At 30.2% G+C, this 26,768-nt stretch overlaps 3 protein-coding genes, 1 long non-coding RNA gene, 1 other non-coding gene and 1 pseudogene across 8 annotated transcripts; 2 read left to right on the top strand and 4 right to left on the bottom strand.

Moving 5' to 3' along the window:
* Window positions 1-631: 631 nt before the first annotated feature.
* On the top strand, window positions 632-705 carry TRNAV-CAC (transfer RNA valine (anticodon CAC)). Its single transcript has one exon. It is a non-coding gene; the product is annotated as a tRNA-Val (tRNA).
* Window positions 706-3,392: 2,687 nt separating this feature from the next.
* Window positions 3,393-8,089, top strand: LOC146883369 (uncharacterized). Of its 2 annotated transcripts, none has more exons than XR_014984980.1 (2): window positions 3,393-4,464; window positions 4,551-8,089. It is a non-coding gene; the product is annotated as an uncharacterized LOC146883369 (long non-coding RNA). The 2 variants fall into 2 exon arrangements; XR_014984981.1 differs by having other exon boundaries at window positions 4,542-8,089.
* A 1,920-nt stretch (window positions 8,090-10,009) lies between these two features.
* Window positions 10,010-12,659, bottom strand: LOC114167322 (uncharacterized; annotated as a pseudogene). Its single transcript, XR_014984979.1, has 4 exons — window positions 12,134-12,659; window positions 11,311-11,461; window positions 11,064-11,224; window positions 10,010-10,830 (listed from the first exon to the last, which is right to left on the bottom strand). The product of XR_014984979.1 is annotated as an uncharacterized LOC114167322 (transcript).
* A 1,033-nt stretch (window positions 12,660-13,692) lies between these two features.
* Window positions 13,693-16,266, bottom strand: LOC114165574 (uncharacterized). The gene is made up of 2 exons (XM_085667524.1): window positions 16,237-16,266; window positions 13,693-15,643 (listed from the first exon to the last, which is right to left on the bottom strand). Exons 1-2 carry the CDS (start codon window positions 16,264-16,266, stop codon window positions 15,104-15,106), a joined length of 570 nt encoding a protein of 189 aa, XP_085523650.1. The 3' UTR covers window positions 13,693-15,103.
* Window positions 16,267-20,925: 4,659 nt separating this feature from the next.
* On the bottom strand, window positions 20,926-23,210 carry LOC146883368 (MATH domain and coiled-coil domain-containing protein At1g31390-like). Of its 2 annotated transcripts, none has more exons than XM_085667574.1 (3): window positions 22,322-22,453; window positions 22,073-22,208; window positions 20,926-21,860 (listed from the first exon to the last, which is right to left on the bottom strand). In XM_085667574.1, exons 1-3 carry the CDS (start codon window positions 22,322-22,324, stop codon window positions 21,184-21,186), a joined length of 816 nt encoding a protein of 271 aa, XP_085523700.1. In that variant the 5' UTR covers window positions 22,325-22,453; the 3' UTR covers window positions 20,926-21,183. The 2 variants fall into 2 exon arrangements, with proteins under 2 accessions (XP_085523700.1, XP_085523699.1); XM_085667573.1 differs by having other exon boundaries at window positions 20,929-21,860; window positions 22,073-22,233; window positions 22,322-23,210.
* A 147-nt stretch (window positions 23,211-23,357) lies between these two features.
* Window positions 23,358-25,796, bottom strand: LOC114167512 (phospholipase A2-alpha). Its single transcript, XM_028052611.2, has 4 exons — window positions 25,457-25,796; window positions 25,298-25,340; window positions 25,068-25,193; window positions 23,358-23,727 (listed from the first exon to the last, which is right to left on the bottom strand). The coding sequence occupies exons 1-4, from the start codon at window positions 25,586-25,588 to the stop codon at window positions 23,552-23,554; spliced, it is 477 nt and encodes a 158-aa protein (XP_027908412.1). The 5' UTR covers window positions 25,589-25,796; the 3' UTR covers window positions 23,358-23,551.
* Window positions 25,797-26,768: the final 972 nt, after the last annotated feature.

The following is a 26,768-nucleotide window of genomic DNA, read 5'->3' as shown; positions in this document are numbered from 1 at the left end:
CTATTATTATTATATTTACATTTTTTAATTATATTAATTATAGTGTGAAGTAAAAACATTTAGAAAGTATTGTTTTAGGACTATTATTAACTGTTTAAAAATAATAACCAAAATAATTATTAACTAACCAAAAAAACAACCTAAATTTAATTTTACAGATAGAGAATGAAACTATTTTTTTTATTCATATCGAAAAGAAGCTTATCTTTATTACTTACGAGCATGTGTGATTTTTTAAAAAGTATTTAATTTATTTTTTAAATTAAATATTTTTTTAGGTGGGCAGCAGGTGAAATTTATACAACAAAAAAAATCTCTATAACATAACTTATAAAAGATATGTTTATGTCTTAATTATAAATTAAGATTCTAATTTTATAGATCTAAGTATTAGTAACTTAATATTTTTTTTAAAAACATATATTTTCTTGAAGCTTTATACTACGTTTCTTTTTTCACGAAAATAAAAATATCTAAAATATATTTTCAGCTTACTTACTAAAAAAATTATTTTTATTACAACATATAACCATTATTTGTATTACAATATATAACCATTATTTAAATAATTTAACTTTTATTGCTATTCTTTACTAAATAAGTTAAAACATTTATTATTTATTATCAAAAAGTCTGGGTGGTGTAGTTGGTTATCACGCTAGTCTCACACACTAGAGGTCCCCGGTTCGAACCCGGGCTCAGACAATTTATTCTTTTTCAATCTGATTATGATTTTAGAAGTTTAGGCTAAACTTTTGGAAACTGTGCTTGCCACCTTGGAATTCTAATACATTCTCTTAGAAAGATCATACTTCCATATTTTCTTCCATCTTTTACTATCTTAATATAATTTTAAGAATTTAAATAACCTTTTTAGATTCTACATTTTTTTTTAGGACATGACATTTTTTTTAATTTTAAATTTTTTTCATTTTGCATGTTATAAATCTTATAGCTCTCTCCTTAACACAAAATCTTACAAATTGTAAATTTTATGATTAATATTCTCTACTCTGAATACTTTAAAATTTAAAAATTGAATATCATAAATGATATAAACTTATCAGAAGAAGCCTCAAATTTTTTGGAATGTTATGATAATCAAGTCTTAATATCAATTTATTATTTAAAACTGAAAAGAAAGAATTGTGTTATTATCTATTACAGAGAGATTGCATGCATTCACAGAGTTGGTGATCAACAAGCAACCCATATTATAGTTTTGTAGTAAGAGTAAAGTGTTACACTCTAAGGGAAGAAAAACATCACACATAAAACCTGTTCAAAAGTTATTTAATATGTATCTTAAGATGTAATTAATTTGACAAAGAGTCTTCTGGTTGAGTGTCATGGGCTTTTAATTTAAAACTCTAAATTCAATGTGTCATTGATAACATTGATATAGAGATAATAATTTTTTATCTCTTCTTATAGATTTTAATATGCAATATTATTATCACTAATCTCATCCAATGCAATCTTTTTACTATAATATATTCTCACAGCATGCATCCAGAAACTTTTTCTCCATGAACTCTGTTAGGTTTACATACATGTTTAACCGAAATTCTTGTCAAAAAAACTTTCGATACTAAAATTATACTGCATTTGTTTGAGTTGATTTTAACTGATACCACTTGTTAGGTTTATAGGGGGGTTTCACTAGGAAGATTATGAGACCTGAGACTCTCAACCCAAAACCTTAAGGCGATGGTTTATGGGTCTTTATCCTTATACAATACTTTACTTTCTCATTTCTAACCAATATGAAACTTAGACTCACACTTAGATTTCTAACAAATTGTCCCTTAGATATCCTAATTTGACATCCAAATTGACTCTTCACATCTTTCTTCTGCTTTCACCAACTTTTTACTTGTTATTTCAAGTTCTTTCTCTCTTTGAATCAACCTTGTCTTCAACTTCTCTGTTCTAAACTTTAAATCAATCACATTTTGTCTCAACTCATCAACATTTTCCATGAATTTTTTCACATCTAAAGCAGATTCAATATAAAAAATTCTAACCAGGTCAGGTTAAATCCACATGTCTTAGGTTCATCCCACATGATTTGGAGATAATTATTCATTCAAATACCAATAAGTAGTTTTTTTCGGATTAAAAATATTTTACACATTAAGGCCAAAACAAATCATACTTAGATTCTTCTACCTGAAATCTCATCTCATAACCTTTAAAATAATTAACAAAAGTCCATAAACACGACAGAACTTGGAAAAAAAAAAGTAGGGGTAACAATTTTCTTTTAAATTATTATACGTAATTATAAGAATTTTAGAGAATTGTTTTTAATGTCATTAATTATTGAATTTTCATTAAAAATTCTTGAAAAAAAAACAATTTTTTTATTCTTTATCACATTTATTATTTTTTAATTGTTTAAAAAACAATTATCATTGTCCAGTAATACATAATAAACAAATTTATCATATGTAAGTGAAAAGTAAATTATTTCAAAATTAATAAAAAAATAAAATTATTCAAAAGAAAAAATTAATCGATCAAAAATACTTTTTAACTTTTCAATCTTATTATGAATAGTTGAGAATAAAAGTTAAAATAAAATGAAAAAAAGACGAAAGTACGAAAAAAAGAATCGAAAGAAAGAAAGAAAAAAGAGGAACTATACATGTGCATGTTAAAAAATAAAAACAAAATATATAAATAATATAATAATATATAAAAATAACTTTAAAATATATAAAGCCACATTGAAATGTACAGATTTTTTCCAGTCCTCAGGTAAATTAGAACGATCCATTTGAGCTTGTAAGTAAATCTCCAAATAATCCTCAATGACCACATTTGGGTTGATAGTAATGTAACTAAAAACAAAGTTAAAACACTTATTAACACAAAGAACAGAAAATAATATCGTGTATAAATAATGAACAAAATTTCAATAAAACACTATCTAAGATCGTCGAGTATAATAGGGCCGGATGAAACTGTTTTGCCATATTTCAGTTTACAGTTTAGAGTAGTTTGTGATCCTCCAAAAATACTTCTCAAACCTCAATTTAAGCTTTTTGGTGTTATTCTTCATTTCAGGCAAATTTCAACCTGAAAGAGACAACAATGGTTAATATTCAATGGGAAAAAATGAATACTGATAAATAATAAAGAGGCGAAGATAAATTTTGGAATTTTACGGTGGTTAAATACACCCAAAAAAGATTGAATAAAAACACGAATGAAATACAGGAATTACTGACTTGAATGAATTAATGAAAAAACATTTATATCTGGTTGAATGCGAGAATGCGAAGAAGGAACTATTTTGGTTTTATAGAGTTACTATAGGAGTAGGAAAATAAAATTAAATGCTAAAAGTAAAGAAAGAAGTGAAGTTAAATTTTGGATAACCATAGTTTAACCTGATATTTTTTTCCTCTTTTTAATCCGCTACGTGTCACCATCTTGTGTCATTTTCATTTTTGTTTTTGAATAATTTTAAATTGTGTGATGTGCTAAAGTAATTGCGTGTTGCAGTGGAGAAACAGATGAGCGTGTGTGAAAGACAGAGAATGCAGTGAGCGAAGTCGTTCCATCACTGAAGCGGAACGGAAGCAGCCACAATTTCTTTCTTTCTGCTAAGGTACACACACTTCCTGTTTGTTTTTCATCTGTTTTCTTTCTTTAAGAAATCGTTACTGCCACATTCTGGCTAAATAACAAATAGCAAAGGCAAGTTTTATATTTTTTCGAGAATCCTAACCGAGAGGAAGGATTTAGGGTTTGAGAAACTTATGGATATTTTAAAGGGGGAAAAGGGGAAGAAGGGAGAGAGCAACGAGCATATTATCGATGTTCTGTTATCACAATTTTTGACTATTAAGAAATTTTTGGTTTGATTTTTATACTCTGGTGATATTTTAATGGAGAAATTTTTAGGGATGCATTGTGTTATAATATAGGATAATGATACAGTGACCGGATTTTTTGATCTCATTCTTGTCCGTCTATGTGTCATTCTTTATTTTATTTTCTTAAAAGTATAAATGTCATCGGAGGCTGATTACAAACTTAGTTAGTGTGGAGTGCACACCGCAAAAGGCAAAGAACATATTAAAAAAATTAATTGACGTGTTGGCGTAAAAGAAGAACAATTTGCAGAGACGTTTTTCCTCCTTCTTCCACAAAGCTTCTTCTTCCACAAAGCTTCTTCATCCACAAAGCTTCTTCTTTCACAAAGGTTGTTCTCGTTGATATTTGGTGTGGGTAGCAATCAGAGCGAAGAAGTCGAGAGTGGATTGGGTTGTTGGACGTCGTTGGTTTGCCGGAAATTGGTCGTTACCGTTGGGCACATTGCTTGGTCGTAGTGTTCGTCGCCGTCTTTTTTCTTCATTGAAGGCCATTCACATAACCAATCGTTGCCTGCTAGGTTTTCGTCAAAAACCCCTCTTTCAAGCCTGTTATTCCCGAAATGGTTAGTTGATGAAGGTAAGTGAAGATAAGCTTTTTATTCCATACTCGAACAAGTACTCTGTATTTGAAATGATTGTTTTATTTTTAACAAGAATGTGCAGATTAATCGTCCTGACATCGGCGTTGAAGTTGTGTTCATTGTCATCTAACAGGGCTTCCATAGTAGAATCAAGGAATTTTTTGACTTCGTTGTTAGTACATTCTTCATTTACGGTTGAACATGGTGTGTTTCGTTGTTGTTTAGACATAAATATTTGTGTTCTTTGTTTTACATTTGGGATTGTATTTAATTAGTGTGGTTTAATAATGGAGTATTTTGTGATTCCTTAATTTTTGAAGTTATTTTTTTCTTGAATGGAGTTCCTTGTTGATTGTTGGACGTTATATGATTATGATATTTTATAGGTTGTTGATGAAACATGGGTGAAAAGAGTAGAAAAGAGAAAGTCGTAGAAGAAAAACAAGTGAGTGTGTTGAATTGATGTTTTGCATGCAAAATTTTATATTCTGATATGAATAGTTAATAATGCAATGTCTCTTGTTGGTTTCGTTGAAATGTACAATTAATTAATTTTGTGGACACAAAATATATTTGTTCAAATGAATAATTTGTTGACGGATGCACACCGTTCACGGATTAGAGTGACACCTTTCAAATAGTGTTTGGAAATGAAAAGATATTTAAATATATGTACTTCTTCAATACAACAAATGGTTCGTCGATGAAATTCATGTGAACAATGTTTTCATATCTGGTAGTGTCTTGTCCCCTTTGATGTAGTTGATGTATGTATGAGCTTGGGTTTGAGTGTAGTTGGGGAAGAGGTTGAGTTTGATGCTTATGGTTGTGGTTGTGTTGGTTCACTTTTTAGTGGTGAAAGTATAATAATCAAAGGTATTATTAAACTGATTAGTTGTACAATAGGCACTGAGCAAGATGATGTTGACAATGTTTGTCGGTTGTATATATTGTTGTGTTTTTTGTCTTGTACTTTCCAGGAAATTCAAAATGTGTGTGTAACATGTCATTTATCATATTAGACAATATTGATACTTTGATGAACTATAATTAGGGTGGGCCAGTTCAGACATTTTTTGGTTAATGGACTAAGTCGTACACATTTGGTGGATTGCAAACAAAAAAAATCAACATAACATATTTGTATGTTTATTAAACATGGTAAGGTTATGTTATGTTGATTTTTTTTCTTGCAATCCACCAAATGTGCACGACTTAGTTCATTAACAAAAAATTTGTGAACTGTCCCACTACAATTATAGTTCATCAAAGTATCAATATTGTCTAATATCCTAAATGGCATGTTACATACACATTTTGAATTTCTTGGAAAGTACATGACAAAAAAACACAACAATATATACAATCGACAAACATTGTCAACATCATCCTGCTCAGTGCATATTGTACAACTAATCAGTTTAATAATACATATGATTGTTATACTTTCACCACTAAAAAATGAACCAACACAACCACAACCATAAGCATCAAACTCAACCTCTTCCCCAACTACATTCAAACCCAAGCTCATACACACATCAACTACACCAAAGGGGACAAGACGCTGCCAAATACGAAAACATTGTTCACATGAATCCCATCGACAAACCATTTGTTGTATTAAAGGAGTACATATATCTAAAGATCTCTCCATCTCCAAACACCATTTGAAAGGTGTCACTCCAATCCGTGAACGGTGTGCATCGTCAACAAATTATTCATTTGAACAATATATTTTGTGTCCACAAAATTAATTAATCGTACCTTTCAATGAAAGCAACAAAATACACTGCATTATTAACTATTCATATCAAAATTTGCATGCAAAACATTAATTCAACACACTCACTCATTCCTCTTCTACAGCTTTCTCTTTTTTACTCTTTTCACCCATGCTTCATCAACAACCTATAAAATATTATAATCATACAACGTCCAACAATCAACAACGAACTCCATTCAAGAAAAAAAAAATCACTTCAAAAATTAAGGAATCACAAAATACTCAATTATAAAACCACACTAATTAAATACAATCTTAAATGTAAAACAAAGAGCACAAATACTTATGCTTAAACAACAATGAAACACACCATGTTCAACTGTAAATGAAGAACGTACTAGCAATGAAGTCAAAAAAATTCCCTGATTCTATTACGAAAGTCCAATTAGATGACAATGAACACAACTTCAACGCCAATTTCAGGGCGATTCATCCGCACATTCCTATTAAAAATAAAACAATCATTTCAAATGCAGAGTACTCGTTTCACTATGGAATAAAAAACTTACCTTCATCAACTTGTTTCACTACTCTACAAACTATTCTTCTTTTATGCCAGCACGTCAGTTAATTTTTTGAATATGTTCTTTGCCTTTTACGCACGTGCACTCCATACTAACTAAGTTTGCAGTCTACCTTAAATGACATTCACACTTTTAAAAAAATAAGATAAAGATGCCACGTAGGCAGGTAAGAATGAGGTCAAAAATCATGTCATTGTATCATTATCATTTAAAATAATTAAATGAAAGATCATATAGTTGGTTTTTAAATAGATTACAGAGTCTACTTACACAAAAATAGAGAACAAAAGCTTAAATTTAGAAAGTCTAAAGTAAGAAAAATAGATTTTGTAACAATCATTTTCATTAACCTGATTAATTAAAGCCACACTGAAATGTTCAATTTTTTTCGGCCTTGAGGTAAATTAGCACAATCCATATAAAATCCATATAAACTTGTAAGTAAATCTTTCAAGTAATACTTACAGAATGGCTTCATTTGGGTTGATAGTAATGTAGGTAAAAGAAAACTTAAAATACTTGCCGTAAGGGAAATATTTTAATGTTCTCACTGAAACAAGAATAAAGCATTCTCTTAATCTATTATGAAATAAAGAACATTAAGGCCAGAAAATAGCTCCCTTGACCCTGAGAGTTAACCTTTTATTTTTAGACAAAGAAGTTACAAATATCATAACCGACTGATCAAAATATCTCTCATATATAAAGTATCTTAATAGAATATCAACTATTAAAAAGGAAATTTAGGCCCAATTCCTATGTCCATAGAATTTCATGAATCGGGTCGGGTTCCGGACGACGAGGACGGTACATAGCCCAATAGCCTTGCCTTGAGCATCAGTATCTGAGGCGTAAAGGTTGAAAAAAGAAGTCTTGGTTTTTCGGGATCGTCGATTTAGAGGCTCTTCATTGCCCCAGAGTCGAGCTTGATGTTTGTCGTTTTAACGACTTTTTACCGCTCCCGAGCTGAGCTTGGCATTTGTCGTTTTAACGGCTCTTCACTAGCCAGCGCCGAGCTCGACGTTTGTCATTTTAACGGCTCTTCACCGCCCCTGAGCCGAGCTCGAGTTTTACCATTTTAACGGCTCTTCATTGCCCCTGAGTCAAGCTCGAGGTTTGTCATTTTAACGACTCTTCACTACTCCCAAGCCGAGCTTGAGGTTTATCATTTTAATGGTTCTTCACTGCCCCCGAGCCGAGCTCGAGGTTTGCTGTTTTAACGGCTCTTCACCGCCCCGTGCTGATCTCTAAGTTTGTCGCTTTAACAACTCTTCACCGTTTTGAGCCGAGTTCAAGGTTTGTTGAATTAAATACGATGAAAGAACTTTGAATACAACTACAAAATAAAGGTTAGTCCGCCCAATATAACTCAAATTATATATAATAATGATAATATTCATTGAAATAAATTTATTTATAAATAAACATATATAAATTAAATTAAAAATATCTTGCAAATAATAATTATTTAATTTCAACACCAATGTTTGTTGGCTCAGATCCTTCGCATCGTACGCTCTCTAAAGCTTAGTATTTTATTTAAAATTTACAATCAGTTAGTTAGTTAAAATATATCCTTATTTAATGTGAGTAACAAAAAATTTAATGAGTAAAAATTACCACGACCATACCGAATATAACAATCTTTCAACATACATAAGAAAACATATTTACTAATCAATATTCAGAAACACATATGAAACAATTTTTAACCTAAAAGTAACACGCTGTTTATAAAAGAGACATTTTTGAAAGTAACACTTCAGATAATAATATTAAAATAATTTCTAACAATATCCTTAAACAAATAACTTTTAAAATAAGAACCAAAATATTTATATGTATTAACAATATATATTATTCTTAAAGATAAGTGACAAAGAAAAATAATTAAGAATATTTCTAATAAATACTTATATATTAAAATCCGATACTTCTACAAAGCTATGCATGTATTCTTTATTTTGTATTATACTAATTATTGAGTAATAGCAAATAAAATATTATCAAACTTATTCTAATTAAAATTATATTAAATTAATATCAAATTTACCAGCCCAAGAATGGTTGAAACTGACGAAAATTAGCTCCCTCGTTTGTAAGACTTTCACGTTTGAAGTTGAACAATTGCAAGCTAATGTAGATAGACATGTCACGTTCTAATGAAGGAAGGAATTTTTAGTTGAGAAATGCGTTGAATTTTTTTGAATGAATGGGACCTGAGATAAATTTTACCGGCTACACGGTACACTTACTAAAACAAACAAAAGAAAAATAATAGAAAAAACGTAAACAGTTAACAAAATTTGAATAAAGCAGCATCTAAAATCATTTCTTTCTCTATTACATACGTGACAGATAACGTGGCATTAGTTTTTTTTTTTCTTTAATAAATTGATTTTTTCATGAAAATAAAAAATTAATACGACGTCACAAGCCAAGTATCGATGATAGTAAGAGGAAAAAAAAAAGTTATTAAACTATCATTTTTAAAATATTTGTAATTATAAACGTTCTTGTGTATGCTTAAGTATTTCTTTAAAATACTTATTGTCACATATAAGCCCTATCCTAGGTATCTTGTTATGTTACATGTTTTATATATGTTTTAAAGTGTTACATCAATCGTTTCTAAATGTAGATATAAAAAAAAGTTCGAGTTAAAGAATATAAAAGTTAAAAAAAAAACATTAAAGAAAAAATATAAAACTGAAATTTTTTAGCATACTTACTAAAATAAAAATTTATTTTCATTATAATATATTTATAGAAACACATGCACGTAAAATAATCAAAAGTTAAAATTGATTTTTCTAGTTATCATTAAAATAAAAAATATTATTATATTTACAAAAATTATATTCTTAAAATAATTATAAAACTAATTTGTGTTGATAAAAATAAAATTATTTATAAAACTAAATGAATGGTATTCCTTTTATAAACCCACTTTAATCACTCTTAAAGAACATGCAGGTATTTTTGGTACAGAGAACATATCCAACTTTTTAAAACTTTTTTTGGCTCTAATTTAGTGAAAGTTAAATTGATGGTAGAAATTGAAAATAGAATTGTTGCATGAAAACAATATAGATTTAAAAACAATTTGACAGTCTCATTCATTTTTCACAAGTCCAAAAATGAATGAAAACGAAAACAGAAACAACACAGATCATAAAAGTGATTAAAGTGGCGAAGATAAAACACTCTTAAATACCCATACCTCATAAATGAAAAATTGAAAACAAACTCATTTTTCCAACTATTGTTTAAAATATTCATCAAAATACAAGTACTTCCAGTCAATTCTTTGATTAATTTATCATATCAATGTGCCTCCATATCCTAATACACTATCCAAATTGTCCATTCTCTCTTCAAATTGTTCTTCTGCTTTCACCAGGTTCCTTTTTGCCATTTCAAGTTCAGTCTCTCTTTCGATCAATGCTGTTCTCAGCACCTTTGTCTCAATTTCTAAAGCATCTACGTTCTCCTGAGCCATTCTTACCTCCATAGCATCTTCCTCTATATAACTTCTCACAACAAGGCATCTTCAACATCATCTTCTAACCAACTCAAATCAAACCCAAATGTATTAACAGTATCCCATAGAATTTGAAGATGATTACATGCTTCATCATCCATATCTTTCAACTTTTTAGTGCCCATAAAATGAAGAATTTGACCCAAAGTTGTAAATGCCCATTCAGTAAACCTAAAACTTCTCTTCTCTTGACTCACCACAAGGGAGGGAACATATAAACATACTCTTTCTAATCGTGGAATTAAAGTTTGCTCTATATTTTTAAACGAGTGTATGAACATTTCATGGAAGGAAGAATTATCATTATCTTTTGGAGGGTTGTCATCAATCTTGAAAACAGATTGATATTCATCATTAACATACACGTACTTGGTGACAAAAATCCCAGCTTCAACAACACAGGTATCATTCACAATAAACCCACTTCCAGGTTTATTAAATTCACGGAAAGACAAGAAATTACTCCGACCATCATAGTAGTCATCTGCACTAAACTCAAATTCAAACCCTGAAAAGGTCACATGCTAAAGGGTTAGATATTTTGGATTATGAATAATAGACTCAATAAGTTCAAATCAAATTGTAATTTAATTCCTCTACACAAAATCTCTCCTCTCTCACAAAGCATATCATTATCATGAAATTTGATATAGTTGGTTTCTAAACATAGTCCGGAGTCTACTTTGACAAAAACAGTTAGCATAAACATAAAATTTAAAAAGATCAAAGTACAAAAAATACCTTTTCTTACGCTCCATCTGTCATTGACCTGATTGATTAAAGTCAAATTGAAATTTGCAATTTTTTTCCAGTCCTTAGGTAAATTAGCACAATCCTTGTCAGCTTCTAAATAAATTTGCAAGTAATCATGAATGTCTCCAGGTGGACAGATAACAATGTACCTAAAATCAAAGCTAAACCCTTGCTAAAACAAACAAAAAGAAAAAAATAAATCAAAAATCAGAAGAACAAAATTTCAATAGAGCACCATGTAAAATCATTGAGTCGAAATTTGTCAGAGAGAAGTTCTTCTTCCGGATTCAATTTAGAGAAGTGATTGATCTTCCACGTATACTTTTCAAACATCAGTTTAGGCCTTCTGTTGTTATTCTCCATTTCAGTAACCTGCAAATTCATATCTGAACTAAGGAACAAAATGTTAATATTCATTTGAAAAAAAAATAAAAACTGATAATTCCCCCGTAGATATTCACACAAAAAGAGTAAATATGTGAAGATAAATTTTGAAATTTTAGGGTGGTTTGATGCTCACACAAAAAGATCTTCAATATAAACTATGAGATATAGTTGCTCGACTGAGTGAAAGAGAAGGAATTGGTTTATAGAGTTACTGTGTAAGTAGCTGAATAAAGTTGACACTTGAAAAAATAACGACACAACAAATTAAAAAACACCGCAATATCAATTCACCAATAATTATGAAACAATGAGAAGCAGAAACAAAACAATTGTTCCATAGAGGACAAAACTGAATATGATAAACTCAACTCCCAGGGCCAGGAAAGTGTAGCATTGGATGGAGAAGAGAACCTATCTTCCAAATTTTGTGGATACCGCAACCGGAAGGATAACAAAACACCCAAAAATGCTACAAACTTCACCATAAGAAACACATTCACAGCAAAAATACTGAAATCAAACCTATTTAACACAATCTTCACCCAAAAATCGTACCCAAAAACAGAAACTTCAAAGCAGAAACTACACAAATCCAACAAAATTAACCTAAATATAAACACACGAAACCAACCAACACAATACACATACGACAACGGAGGGGAAAACCATACCTGAAGACATTACTCATGAAAAACCCCAATCTATCAACGAAGGAACCACGAGCGGGAATGAAAATTTGGACAAATAAATCCTAAATTTCAAAAAGCTACCAAGTCTACCCACGAGCGTGTAATCCAAAAAGATGTTCTAGTTTTCTAGTAAGGAAAACGAAAAGGTGATTTTGGAAGACGAAAAGATTCAATGCTGCTGCAGATTTTGGAAGACGAAAAACTTCTGTCTAAGCCAAGCTTTTGGAAACTAGTGTAAGAACACATTACACTATTTTCTTAGTCTTTTAATATCTTATTTAACTTTTGCTTTAATAATAATGTCATTTAAGATTTTAAATCACTTCTTTAGATTCTAAATTTTTTTACAATACGACTTTTTTTTTCAAATGTTGATAAAATTTTTTTTTTTTTTACTTTAAAAATATTTGGATATCCCTATTCCATGATTTATTCTATATGATCTTAATTTAATTTTTATGAATCTTACCTTGTGACATTGCTTGATTTTTTTTTGTAATTTTTATTTTAGGCTTAAATATACATTTGGTCCCTATTTTTGTTGATTTTATTCAATTTGGTCCCTATTTTCGTTTTATGTTCAATTAGGTCCTCATTTTCGTCAAATTGTGGTCAATTTGGTCCTTTTCACTAACGGTGTTTAAATAGTTAACGTTTTTGAACAGTACATGCCACGTGTCAGCTCCTGGTTTTTTTGATTTTTTTTTAATTTTTTTTAATTTTTTTTTTAATTTTTTTTAATTTTTTTTAATTTCAAAAAAAGTGTCCACGTGTCAAGTCACAATTGTGCCACGTGTCAATGTCAGTGCCACGTGTCAATTTCTGATAGTATTTTTTTTTTGTTCAATTTAGTCCCTATATTCGTTATTTTTGTTCAATTCAGTTCCTATATTCGTTATTTTTGTTTAATTTAGTCCCAAATTTTGTGAAAATAGAATCATTTAATTTTTAAAATTGACATTATTATTACTTATTTTTTAAATTTAATTATAAATTATAATATTTAATTGTTAATTGAATATAATTCTTAGATTCAATTGTTAAATAAAATATAATTATTTAAATATTATTAAAATATAATTATTTAAATATTATTAAAATATAATTATTTAAATATTATTACAATATAATTATTAAAATTTTAAAAATATATATTAACATTTGTAAAATTTACATTTAAATTTAAAGTATTTAATATTTTTATTGCATTTTAGATATTAAAATCTAAAATATTTTATATGTAAATGTTAATTTTACAAATATTAGTTTATTTTTCTAAAATATTTTGAATATTTAAAATATTTTTATATATCAATTTTAAAAATATTTTAGAATATAAATATTAGAAAAAAAATTAATAATTATATTTTCATAATATTTTAAATAATTATATTCTATTTAGAAATTAAATATAAGAATTTATTCAATTTATAATTAAATTTAATAATTTATAATTGAATTTAAAAAATAATAAATTTAAAGATCAATTTTAGAAAAGATATTAATATAATTTGTATAAAAGATATTAAATTTAGTGTCAGACTAAATTGAACAAAAATAACGAATATAGGGACTAAATTGAACAAAAAAAATAATACTACCACAAACTGACACGTGGCACAATTATGACTTGACACGTGGACCATTTTTTTGAAATTAAAAAAAATTAAAAAAAAATTAAAAAAAATTAAAAAAAATTAAAAAAAAATCAAAAAAAAAATTAAAAAAAACCAGGAGCTGACACGTGGCATGTACTGTTCAAAAACGTTAACTATTTAAACACCGTTAGTGAAAAGGACCAAATTGATCACAATTTGACGAAAATGAGGATCTAATTGAACATAAAACGAAAATAGGGACCAAATTGAATAAAATCAACAAAAATAGGGACCAAATATATATTTAAGCCTTTATTTTAATACAAACATTTTATAAAAATTGAGAGATATATAGAGAGCCGGATGCTAAAGTCGAAATTACACACAACAAAAGTAACTTAGAAGAGGGAATGCTATAGTAGAATTATTTCCTTTACGATTTTTCTTGTTCATTGTAATATCAGTGACATTTTATGCAATCAATTTTAAAAAATTAATTAAAGAGCAAAATAAAAAATCACAATTGTAATAGTAATTACAAATAGTTGTAGCATATTCATCTCAAAAAAAGACATCAACTTTTTTCATGCTTCGTCAATAGTTGATATCATTGATCCACTTGCACGAGCAAAATCAACTTGATGAATTTTGAGTATGGTGCATCTAAAAATTATCTGGAAGGTATTCTTGATCTAAAAGAACATACTCAAATTTTATAAATTTTGTTATTTCTATTTTCATTAGAATTAAGAATGTGTTTGGTTATACTTTTATAATTGATTTTGTGGTTGAATTAATTCGTGTTAATTATTTCTCTTTAAACGTGATTTTTTGACATTTAAATTAATTTTGTGTGAAATAAAATTGATATCAACACGCACTAACTAAATTGATTGTAGAAGGTGAAAATAGAATTCTGGGATGAAAACAAATGTAGATTTAAAAAGAAAAATTATAGTTTGACTCTATGTTTTTTATTCTTATCTTTTACTCTATGACATGGTTTAGTATGTGTCATTGATTCATTCAAAAAATATAATGGTACATTAATCGATGACCTATACTAAACCACATTAAGAAGTAAAAGATGAGAGTAAAAAAATGAGAATCATGTTATCATGTCATTCTAAAAACAGGTTAACATTCTGATTCATGAATTATTTTCACAACACTCTTAAAATCCCACACCGAATAAAAAGAAAGAGTAAAATTAAACTAATTTTTCCATCCATTGATTAAGAAATTCATAAAAAAAAAAACAAGTACTCTGTATAGATTAATTTACTAATAAGTTTCATATCCTAATTTCTTATCAAAATTGTTTTTGTTCTCTTCAAAGCGATAGATTAATTTACTAATAAGTTTCATATCCTAATTTCTTATCAAAATTGTTTTTGTTCTCTTCAAAGCGCTCTTCTTTCATCAAGTTCCTTCCTGCCATTTCAAGTTCTTTCTCCTTACTTATCACTACTTTTCTCAACCAATTTGTTTCAATCTCTAATGCATCTATATTCTCCTTCACCTTTTTCACATCCATAGCATCATTCTCTTTATAACTTTTCATTTCCAAAGCATATTCAACATGAAATTCTAACCAAGTCAAATCAAACCCAAATGCATTAACTTCATCCCATAAACTTTGAAGATGATTACACGCTTCTTCGTCCATATCTTCCATCTTTTTAGTGTTTAGAAAATGAAGAACTCGACCCAAAGCTGTAAATGCCCAATGAGTAAACCTCCAACTTCTCTTTTCTTGACTCACCACAAGGGAGGGAACTTGTAAACATACATCTTCTAATACTGGAACAAAATTTTGCTCCATAAATTTAAATGAGCTTCTGAACATATCATGAAAAGAAGAAATATCATTATCATTGTGAGAAAAGAAGTCCTACATCGATGGGAATTTACTTTGGGGCTTACTTTTAATGTTATAAAAGGAGTTCAGTGTTTCCTTAGGAAATCATCCCAAAGTTTCTCCCTTTTCTATTCCTTTTTGCTTTATTTGCTTGAGAGAAGAATTAAGAGAGAATATTAGTTTCTCCTTTAAGAGAGAATATTAGTTTCTCCTTTAAGAGAGAATGTTAGTTTCTCCTTTAAGGTTTAAGGTTCTCCTTGTATTAGTTTTTCCTATTTCCAAGAGAGGAGTTGTCATTGTTTTCTCCTTGGGATTAGAGAGAATGGTATGTAATTTTTCCTTTCATTGAATAAATTATATTCATTGCCTATTATCTATTTTTGTTCCTTTATTTTCATCTTTTATTTTAGTTGTGAGTACTTGTGCTAGTACTCTGATACCCAACAGTGGTATCAGAGCTGTTGGTTCGTGTGATTATATTCCGCTGCTATTGTCATTAGAATAGTGTTGTGATAGTGGATAAAGTGTGGTAGTGTGAAAGTGCATGTCTATGAAAGTTCTGGCTAGGAAAGACTTGGTACTTAAGCGTGTCCATTAGTGACCTACCTCTCTTTCCTGGGAATTACCTGGTGCACTGGTTCACGGTCTGCCTCCATTGTTCCAGTAGACAGTACTATTCATAGTGAGAAGTGCATAAGTCTGTTTTAAAGCCATGACAACAAGATACGAGATAGAGAGGTTCAATGGGAAAATTTTCTCATTGTGGAAACTGAAGATGAAGGTAATTTTGAGAAAGGACAACTGTCTAGAAGCAATTGAAGAAAAACCCGAGGGCATTACAGATAAAAAGTGGAAGGAAATAGATAACAATGCTATAGCAAATTTGCACTTAGCATTGGCAGATGCGGTTTTATCCAGCATTGCGGAGAAGACTACAGCGAAGGAGATATGGGATACTCTCACAAGCCTGTACGAGGTTAAGTCACTTCATACAAGAATATACTTGAAGAGAAAACTCTATACTCTTCGAATGAGTGAGTCTACATCGGTGACAAACCACATCAACAATCTAATACATTGTTTGCCCAACTTTCAGCGGCAGATTTCAACATAATTGAAAATGAACGTGCGGAGCTTCTACTACATAGTTTACCTGATTCGTATGATCAACTTGTCATCAACATTACAAATTACAACATTATTGACCTCCTACGCTTTGAGGATGTTGCCGGAGCTGTTCTTGAAGAAGAATCCAAGCGAAAGAACAAAGAGGATATGGTAGAAAGTGCAAGGCAAATAGAAGCTTTGGTGATGACGGGAGGTAGATCAACAAAACGTGGATCTAGTGGGAGTCAGTCTCATGATAGATATCAAAGTAAGAAACATCTCAAATGCTACCATTGTGGCAAAAGAGGGCATGTGAAGAAAGATTGTTGGCATTTGAAGAATGGAGGAAAGAACTCTGAGGCATCAACCTCACAAGGTTGTATGGCAAATACCTCGGAGGACGAAGATATTCTGTGAAGAAGAGGAGAGATCTGGTAAGTCATGAAAGCTCAGAAGATTATGGCAGATGTGTATGTGCTTTTGGAGATACGTTGCAAGATGCTAATGCAATGATTGCATCGACGAGTCAAGAAGAAGCAATGTTGATGTGACATCGTAAACTTGGGTATAAGTTAGAGCGAAGTTTGCAAATCCAGGCAGAACGTAATCTTTTACTCGGGCTCAAGAAGGTTGTTTTATCTCTACGCGAGCACTGTGTGGTAAGCCAACAAACATAGTCATAGATCGCAGATTACTAGTTTAACTACCAGGAAAAAGGAAAACACAAGAAGACTCGATTTATTCTAATGTAAGGGAATCACCAGAGTTATCACTAGGAGAATTAAAGTTTACTCCAGGAGATTGTGGGTGTACTACATCAAGAGGAAGTCAAATGTGTTGTTACCAGTTCAAGGAATCCAAAGCACGAGTAGAGCTTGAAACTGGGGAAAATTAAGTGCTTGGGCTATGCTAACAATGTGAAGGGGTACCACCTGTGGGTCCCACTACCCACAAGGTTATTGTTAAGCAGAAATGAAATGATGCTCCAACCAGAAGGCGTTAAAGAACAAGAAAACTTGGTTTGCATGGTTGAACAAATCTTAGTACGGTTTAAAGAGGGCGCTCAAATGTTCGTACCAGAGATTTGATTCCTTCATAAGCCTCGGTTACAACAAACTGATGTTTAGACCATTGATGTTGTATGTGGATGACATGTTGGAGGTAGGCCCCAACAAAGTTCAAATCCAAGAATTGAAGGCACAATTGGCTAGGGAGTATAAAAAGGTCTTGGAACCAGCAAACAAGGATTTCAGGGATGCAAATTCACCGAGACAAAAAAGATAGGAAGGTTTGGCTTTCTCAAAATAAATACTTACTGATAATCTTGCGGCGCTTCAACATGCAAGATTGCAAGCCAATTTCTACCCCACTTTCTATCAATTGTTCCTCACGTATCAGTCCTAGCAGTGAAGCAGAGAGGATGGAGAAGTCTCGAGTATCGAGTGCATCGGTGGTGGACGACCTTATGAATGCTATGATGTGTACAAGACCAGACATTGCACAAGCAGTGGGAGTGGTTAGTAGGTTCATGGCAGGTTTGGTGGAGAGCAGTGAAGTATTGACAAGAGGTCCTTAAAAGGAACCTCGGGTGTTGCATTGCGTTTTGGAGGATCAGAACTATGTGTCAATGAAGTCTACGTGGATTCGATCCTACTAAAGTCTATCAGAAGAACAAATAACATGAAGGCAGAGAATAAAGCATGGTGTGAAGATTTGATTAATTTCATCAAAATCTTCAAGTGGGAGATTGTGAGAAAAGAAGTCTTACATCGATGGGAACTTACTTTGGGGCTTACTTTTAATGTTATAAAAGGAGTACAGTGTTTCCTTAGGAAATCATCTCAAAGTTTCTCCCTTTTCTATTCCTTTTTGCTTTATTTGCTTGAGAGAAGAATTAAGAGAGAATATTAGTTTCTCCTTTAAGAGAGAATGTTAGTTTCTCCTTTAAGGTTCTCCTTGTATTAGTTTTTCCTATTTTCAAAAGAGGAGTTGTCATAGTTTTCTCCTTGGGATTAGAGAGAATGGTTTGTAATTTTTCCTTTCATTGAATAAATTATATTCATTGCCTATTATCTATTTTTGTTCCTTTATTTTCATCTTTTATTTTGGTTGTGAGTACTTGTGCTAATACTCTGATACCCAATAATCATTTGTAGGGTTGTCATCAATATTGCAAACAGAATGATATTCGTCATTAGCATCCACAAATTTGGTGACAAAAATCCCAACTTCAACTACACAAGTGTCATTCACAATAAACCCACTGTCAGATTTATTTAATTCAATCCAAGATAACATATTTACCATACCATTAAAATAGGCCTTTGCACTAAACTCAATTTCAAATCCTGAAAAAGTCACACAACAAAGGGTTAGATAGGTTAAAACAAATCATAATTATATTCCTCAACCCAAAATCTACACTCCCACAAAACATAATAAAATATTATTGGTATAATTATTGATTTGGTACCTAAGTTTTTGAGTTGGTTCAATTTAGTTTCCAAAATTTTGGAAAATTCAATTTGATCTCGGAGTTTTTGAATATTCAATTTGGTACTCTTATTGTTTAAAGTGGTTCAGTTTAGTACTTTCCATTAGATTCCAGTTAACGTCGTTTGTATATTAGTGAGATGTCACTGTGCAATAAAATCATGGATGAAATTGTTAATTGGATTGTTTGTTTATTGGATGTAGTTAACATCATTTTAGTCTCTCGATTAATGTTTCATTGATCAAGTGTATTCAGTATAGTACTAAATTGATCTACTTTCAAAAAATAAAAATACCAAATTAAATCTTCTAAAAATTCAAGAACTAAATTGAACAAAATAAAAAAATTGTAGAACCAAATCAATAGTTATACCAATATTATTCATCATATAACTTAACAAAATAATTCAATGATCTCCCAAATTTTATAAATATAATATAAACAAATTTTTAATAGATTTAGTCTCCTCAAATTTATTTAAACTTAAAAATAAGATTTTGGCATCTTTAAATTACTGGTAGAAAATCTACGATATAGTTAGTTTTTAAATATTACACAGTCTACTTTGTCAAGAAACAGTATACATAAACTTAAAGTTTCTGAAAACCATAGTATAAAAAATACCTTTTCTTATCGTCATCCTGTCGTTAATCTGGTTGATTAAAGCCAAATTGAGATTTGCAGTTTTTTTCCAACCCTGAGGTAAATTAGCACCATCTTTATCCGCATCTAAATAAAATTCCATGTAATCACAAGTGTCGCGAGGTAGAACAATAACGATGTACCTAAAACCAAAGTAAAACACTTACTAAAACAAACAAAAGAAAAATAATATTAAAAGTATAAATAATGAACAAAATTTATTTAAAGTACCATGTAAAACCATTGAGTATAAATTTGTCAGAGTGAAGATTTGCCCCACATCCGTCTAGAAGTTTAATATGCATTAAAACGATTCAAGAATATGAAAAGATATTCCAGTTTTCTAAGAACGAAAATGAAAATGAAAAGGTGATTTTGGAAGACGGAAAGATTCTGTTTAAGCCAAGCTTTTGGAAACTAGTGTAAGACCACATTACACTATTTTTTATTCTTTTAATATCTTATTTAACTTTTGTTTTAATAATATTTTAAATCACTTCTTTAGATTCTAAACTTTTTTACAATACGACTTTTGCTCAAATGTTGATAAATTTTTATTTTTACTTTAAAAATACTAGGATGTCCATATTGTATGATTTATTCTATAGGATTTTAATTTAATTTAATTTTTATGAGTTTTACTTTGTCACATTATTTTTTATATTTATTTTGTTAAATTTGCCTTTTATATTGTAATTTATTAATCGATCAATTAGATTTCAAAATTTAATAAATATTTGAATTTATCTTTTTTATAAACTTTGTGAAGGTCGAAAGCCTCATTTATTTGTTCAATATAAAAATTAAAAGTGTAGAGGTACATGCCTTTAAAAGTTAAATAATTAAACTTTATTAATCTGTGAAGCCATCATTGTTATTTTGTTTTTTCTTCCTTTTCCATCACCCTTTCTTTCTCTTCCATTTTTCTTTAAGATTTTGTCCAAAACCTGATTTTCTTTCAGAATTTGATTATACCTCACAAATAACTTACATAGGAAGATACAAAAGTTAATGTAACTTAAGTATAAATACTTAAAATGAAATAAATATGTCCATGTATATTAAAAATAAGAACAAAAAAACTACACACCCCTTTTATTTTATAAAAATAAATTAAAAATTGTGAAAAGTAAATTTTGAAAATAAAATTAAGAATTTCTTAAAATTTAAAAAATCAAAAATTAAAATGAATTCTAACATGTTAATTTGAAAAACCAAATTACTAATACCTACAACCAAAATTATCATAAATTGTAATAATATATAATCATTCATCCCCAAGTCAACATTGTTGAAGCTAAACAGCATATGAATATGTATCTTCAATATCCTAATCTGAAATCCAAATTGACTCTTCAAATCTTTCTTCTGCTTTCTTCAACTTCATAATTGCCATTCCAAGTTCTTTCTCTCTTCGAATCCACTTTGCCTTCAACTTTTCTGTTCTTAACTTTAAATCACTCACATTTTTTCTAATCCAATCAACATTCTCTTTGGATCTTTTCGCATTCAAGGCAGATTCAACATGAACTTCTAACCACGTTAAATCAAATCCACATGTCTTAAGTTCATCCCAGAGAATTTGGAGATGATTACATGCTTCATCGTTCATATCTTTTACTTTTTTAGTCTTGAGAAAATAAAGAACTCGACCCAATGCTGTGAATGCCCATTCACTAAACCTAATACTTCTTTTCTCTTGACTTAAAATAAGTGAGGGATGTTGCAAACATACTTCTTCTATCAGTGGAATAAAAGTTTGCTCTATATTTTCAAATGAGCTTGTGAACATTTTATGCAATAAAGGATTGTTGTGGTTGTCATCAATCTTGCATACAGGCTGATATTCTTCATTTTCATACACATATTTGGTGGTAAAAATTTCAACTTCAATCATTACAGTATCATTCACAATAAACCCACAACTAGGCTTATAAAGATCATTAAAAGTCAAGGTACCATCGAGAGCCCAATAAGAGACATTTGAACTAAACTCAAATTCATATCCTGGAAAATTCATATACCCATTTGTTAGGTTTTTTGGATTAAAAAGAATACACTCATTAAGGTCGAAATAGATCATAATTAGATTTTTCTATCAAATATCTCCTCTCCTAACTTTTAAAAATAAAATTGATTTTTAAATGAATTACAGAGTCTACCTAGACAAAAAAACAAAAAAAACAAAAAATTTAGAAAGACTAAAGGGTGAAAAATACCTTTTGTTATAGACATTTTGTCATTAACCTGGTTAACTAAAGCCAGATTGAAATGTGCAGGTTTTTTCCCGTCTTTAGGTAAATTAGCGCAATTCATGTCAGCTTGTAAATAAATCTCCAAGTAATCCTGAATATCCTGATTTGGGTAGATAGTGATGTAACTAAAAACAAGGTTAAAACACTTATTAAAGCAAACAAGAGAAGATAATATCATAAGTATGAACAGTAAACAAAATTTCAATAAATCACCATCCAATGTCATCAAGTATATATTTGCCAGAGCAAAACCGTCCGCGATTCACTTCAGAGAAATTGTTGATCCTCCACAGAAACTTCTTAAAAATTAGTCTAGATTTTTTGTTGTTATTCTCCGTTTCAGGAACTTGAAATTTCATTCTGAAAGAAGAGAGCAAATGTTAATATTCACTTAGAAAAAATAAATAAAAACCGATGACTAGCCAGTAGATATTCACACAGAATAAAGATGTATAGATAAATTTTGGAATTTGATGGTGGTTAGATACACAGAAAAACCTTGAAGAAAAACACCTATGAAATATGTCGAGTGAATTGGTGATAAGAGAGCTAGACTGGATTGAATGTGAGAATGGGAGAAGGAACTATCTTTTGGTTTTATAGAGTTACTGTGTGAGTAGCAAAATAAAATTCTCTGTTAGAAATAAAGTAAGAAGTGAAGTTAAATTTTAGATGTTTAATATGCATTAAAAAAAATTTAAGAATCCTAAAAGATGTTCCGGTTTTCTAAAAAGGAAAATGAAAAGTTGATGTGGGAAGAAGAAAGGTTCCACTCTTGCAGATTTCTCAAGAAGCGGCAATGGATTCTGTTTAGGCCAAGCTTTTGGAAGAAGAAAATATCATTATCGATGGGATATATCATGTAATTAATTTTTTGCTTACTAAAGTTCTGCTTTAGTGATACCTTTACAAACTTAGTATCCTGACCTTTCGCTTACTCAGCATTTGAATTGTATTCTCTACCAGCAGGCAGATCTATACAAAATTACTGGTGTTGGACACAATCACCAAACAAACAAAATTGTAGAAAAGAAAGTTTGCTTCATGAACTTTGATGTTCAAATTTACTTTTGAAGATGGAGTTGGCTTAGCCATGCTTACCTTTATTTGTTTATAGTTTATATATATGAAAATAGTAATCATTGAGAACTTTAAAGGAATCTTTGAAAAAGTGAAACTAATTCCATCACAAGGAAAACCGTAGAAACAAAAAATGTGTTTGCAGTGTACATTTGAAGGAGGTGGGGGATCACAAGAATGACTAAGCATACTTTACCTAATAACAAGAGTGTGCGAACAGAGTACATTGGTTGTGAACAAATAAAATAAAGCATTAAAGTTTGATTAATTTGGTAAGAGAGCAACTAAAAACAATAGGAAGAACGAGAAAATATCTGTTCTTAGCTTAGACATGACAGATAGACAGACAAACAATGTTTCTCTCTAGGGCTTGTGGAGAATCCCTCCAGCCAGTAAAGCGGCTTCCATAACAACATGTATTACTTCAACGACATCATCCACATTGCACGTGTTTCCTTTGAATGTAGGAGCCCTCGAGTTCTTGAAGCTATTCATACAGTTTATCAATGCTTGGCTGCATTCTTGGCTTAGGTAGTCATCTGCATAACACAATCATTAATCAACAGTTACCACATTCCCCAACGCAACCAAGAGTTGCTTTTGAGGTGATTTTACACAAAGTGTGAATCTCGGATGGAAAACCAACCCACCTAGGATGTGTTTGGTTCAACATCGATCAATTCTTCGACGCAGAAGCAAGAATTAATTGTTTCTCATTTAACATGAATTTTTTACCCTTCAATTGATTTTAGAAACCAAACACATTCTGATTTTGTGTTAGAAAATCAATTCTAATCAATTTTACATCAATTTGACACAAAACCAAATACGCATTTAGTCAATAAAGCAAAATTGGATTTTCCTGTTCAATAACACTAGTCTACAAGATTTCAGTATTCGACAAAAATAGTTCAATAATCATTTTTGTGGGGTGCAAAGTTCACTGTTTGTTGTAATTATCACTCGAATGTCCTCTTATGCATGTTGTTCGAGTGTAGAAGAAGGGATGCAATGAGGGTCATCTTCATAATCAAGCCAACTAAGTTGGCTAAGGAAGCTCCGTTACAAACTTATGGTAGTAGAATCAGTAATTCAAAAAAGAAGTAAATAGATGAAAGATCACGATTAGTTTCTATTTATGTTCATTAACTTCATGGCATTTACTGGATTCATTAGTGTACTGATAAAAAGCAATTAAGTAAAGAATCCCTATCAACTGTCATCTTTATTTCATTTTAATTCAAGACTTTAGACTTAAGAAAGATGCATACTTTGCCTTTTCTTCTAATATAGTGTTTGGTCCAGCTCTACACGAGTGAACCTTTTATAATAAATTTCCATAAAAACTCTGAATTTTGGGATAAGTTCATTGGAAAAGTTATTTTACTTATAAGAGATTGTGTTTAAACCCACTTCCTTTTTTTGAGAAAAAAGAGAAGGTAAACAAGAAGCTAGACTACACTACCTAAATCACTTTTCTAATTCTCACTCTGCCCATCCTAACGATTTTCTAAGCCATGTGCTTGCAACAGCAACTGCACTCACTGATTCAATTTCCTGTCATATCTATTTCAATGGTTCATTACCATCAGAGCTAATTTAGTACAGATTCAGTTTTTTTATGTACAAAATAAGTAATCATGGATCATTCAAAACTGAGTTTTAAGATAATACGGGACCTATGAAAATAAAGACAAACGCGGTACAAAAAAAAAAAAGAACACTGAATTGAACATCTAGTCTGTGAAGGGACGTGATGATCCCACTTACTAAATGTCAGATCCGATAGATTCTGATACTGGAAGTATTCAAGCAAATCTTTCTCTAATTCAAATCATAATGTAAGATGTCTTAATTGAAAATCTATTAGAGAACTCACTGTTTTTGGATTGCACACATTGATCATGCTTCATACAACAAGCATCAAGGCCATCACAAGGTTTTTCACCAGGGCATCCACTATACAAAAGTCCACAGTATTTGCCATATCTCAATAATGGAGGCACTGTCATTCCAAATTCCAAAGTGTTATTAAACAAATTATACCTTAATCCAATCAGCCAAATCTTAAAAATAAGAAGAAAAACACTCATAGGATCAGTCTTGTACCTGAGCAGAAACTTGACTCACATTGTCTACTGCACTCTTTGCTCTGCAGATGAAAGATAAAAAAAAAAAAGAGAATTAGGAAAACTACTAGCCGTATATGTTAACGCTTAATAAATTTGTTTGGAACTGGATGCTGTAAAAATTAAACAAGAAGATTACCACAGAGACAGCTACTCCAGTGGTTTCAGCTCCTATGTTGAGGGCACAGCCAGGAGTGGTTAACAAGTTAAAGGAAAAAAAAGTACAATAAAAGAGGAGAAGAACATACTTGAGTGAGGAGGTTGGTAGCATTTTTTGACGAACAAGGGGGAAAAGTGAGCTTACTTTTGAGTTTGGGAAACTTGGTTTTGCTTAAAGGCTCTGATTTATGTGATGAAAAGGTGTGTTAGATTTGAGAACAAAGTTTCAAACACATGGCAGGCACAGTCTCAGCCAGAGCCACAGAGAGAAAGAGAGGAAGGTAGGTGATTTGTTTTGTAGTGTCTCGTGACTGTATTGTTTGCATTATTTTAATCCATTGTTTTTTAGCTGCATTACAAACTTTAAAGCATTCCCATTATGCAATTTTCACAGCCAGTACATAGAAATCTCTCAGCATATGACGATATTGCAGAGAAAAGGCATTTACAATGTCAACACATCGAATTAAAAATCTTAAATTAATGACAAGAAAACAAACCCTTATCTTGTGGAGGCTGCTTTCATTGTCTCTCTCAACAACTCGTGAACTAATTGCTTATTAAGTTATTATATTACTTCCTACCTATTTCTCTATTCAGGGCCAAACAGGGATCAGTGATCATCAAATTCTACATCATATATTATTATCAACTACTATTTACCATCATTTTAATACTCAAATAAATTATCTTTTAAATTCTATTTTACTTTATTCAAGAAAAATATTCTACCTGACTTTCTGGAAACCTCACTCACTACCAAGTACCAGACATGTATATTACATTACTATTATTAGTTTTATCTATAACAACAACTTATTATCTATAGAAAACTTTTAAAGAATAACTATTAAAAACTAAACAATCTTGAGGGCACTACTTTTGTTAAGGCTACGTTTGGCAAAAGTAAATTACTTTCATGTAAAGCATTTTACGATTTGTATATATATCATCGTAAGATTAAATATTAATGGATGATTTCGACAAACTAGAATATACTCCAATACGATGTTAAAAAAATAAACTTCAACTTCAATTTTACAAAATTAATTTATAAAATAAAATTCATATCTATTTATATATTATAAATTTAAATTTACTTTACTTAAAGTTTACAGCAATATATCTATATATAATGCAAGATACCCCTTAAGTAATTGTTTTTACCCCAACTGATTTGGACACTCTACCAATTTTTCGTGCAATATCGTAATTGGTTATATGTCCCACAAAATTCAAACATGCATGCAAGAGACAAGTTACCTACAAATATTTAAGGATATGTGATGGGT

Source organism: Vigna unguiculata, chromosome 10, assembly GCF_037176805.1.
Source record: "Vigna unguiculata cultivar grain cowpea cultivar isolate G323 ecotype 2 chromosome 10, ASM3717680v1, whole genome shotgun sequence".
Taxonomy (NCBI): Eukaryota; Viridiplantae; Streptophyta; class Magnoliopsida; order Fabales; family Fabaceae; genus Vigna; species Vigna unguiculata.
Note: the sequence above shows the minus strand (reverse complement) of the source record. Positions and strands in the feature narration are given on the sequence as shown.

Bases quoted from the DNA above. Each gene is read 5' to 3' on its own strand.
- LOC114165574 (XM_085667524.1), bottom strand. From the start codon at position 16,266: ATGGAGGCAGACCGTGAACCAGTGCACCAG. The intron at 15,644-16,236 runs GTAATTCCCAGG...CCATCGATGTAG, and splicing joins ACCGTGAACCAGTGCACCAG to GACTTCTTTTCTCACAATGA.
- LOC146883368 (XM_085667573.1), bottom strand. From the start codon at position 22,467: ATGAAATTTCAAGTTCCTGAAACGGAGAATAACAACAAAAAATCTAGA. The intron at 22,234-22,321 runs GTGATTTATTGA...CCTTGTTTTTAG, and splicing joins ATACTTGATGACATTGGATG to TTACATCACTATCTACCCAA. The intron at 21,861-22,072 runs GTATTTTTCACC...TGAATTTTCCAG, and splicing joins CAAAATGTCTATAACAAAAG to GATATGAATTTGAGTTTAGT.
- LOC114167512 (XM_028052611.2), bottom strand. From the start codon at position 25,588: ATGCTACCAACCTCCTCACTCAAGTATGTTCTTCTCCTCTTTTATTGT. The intron at 25,341-25,456 runs GTAATCTTCTTG...TTTCATCTGCAG, and splicing joins CTGGAGTAGCTGTCTCTGTG to AGCAAAGAGTGCAGTAGACA. The intron at 23,728-25,067 runs GTGAGTTCTCTA...TGTGTTATGCAG, and splicing joins ATGTGTGCAATCCAAAAACA to ATGACTACCTAAGCCAAGAA.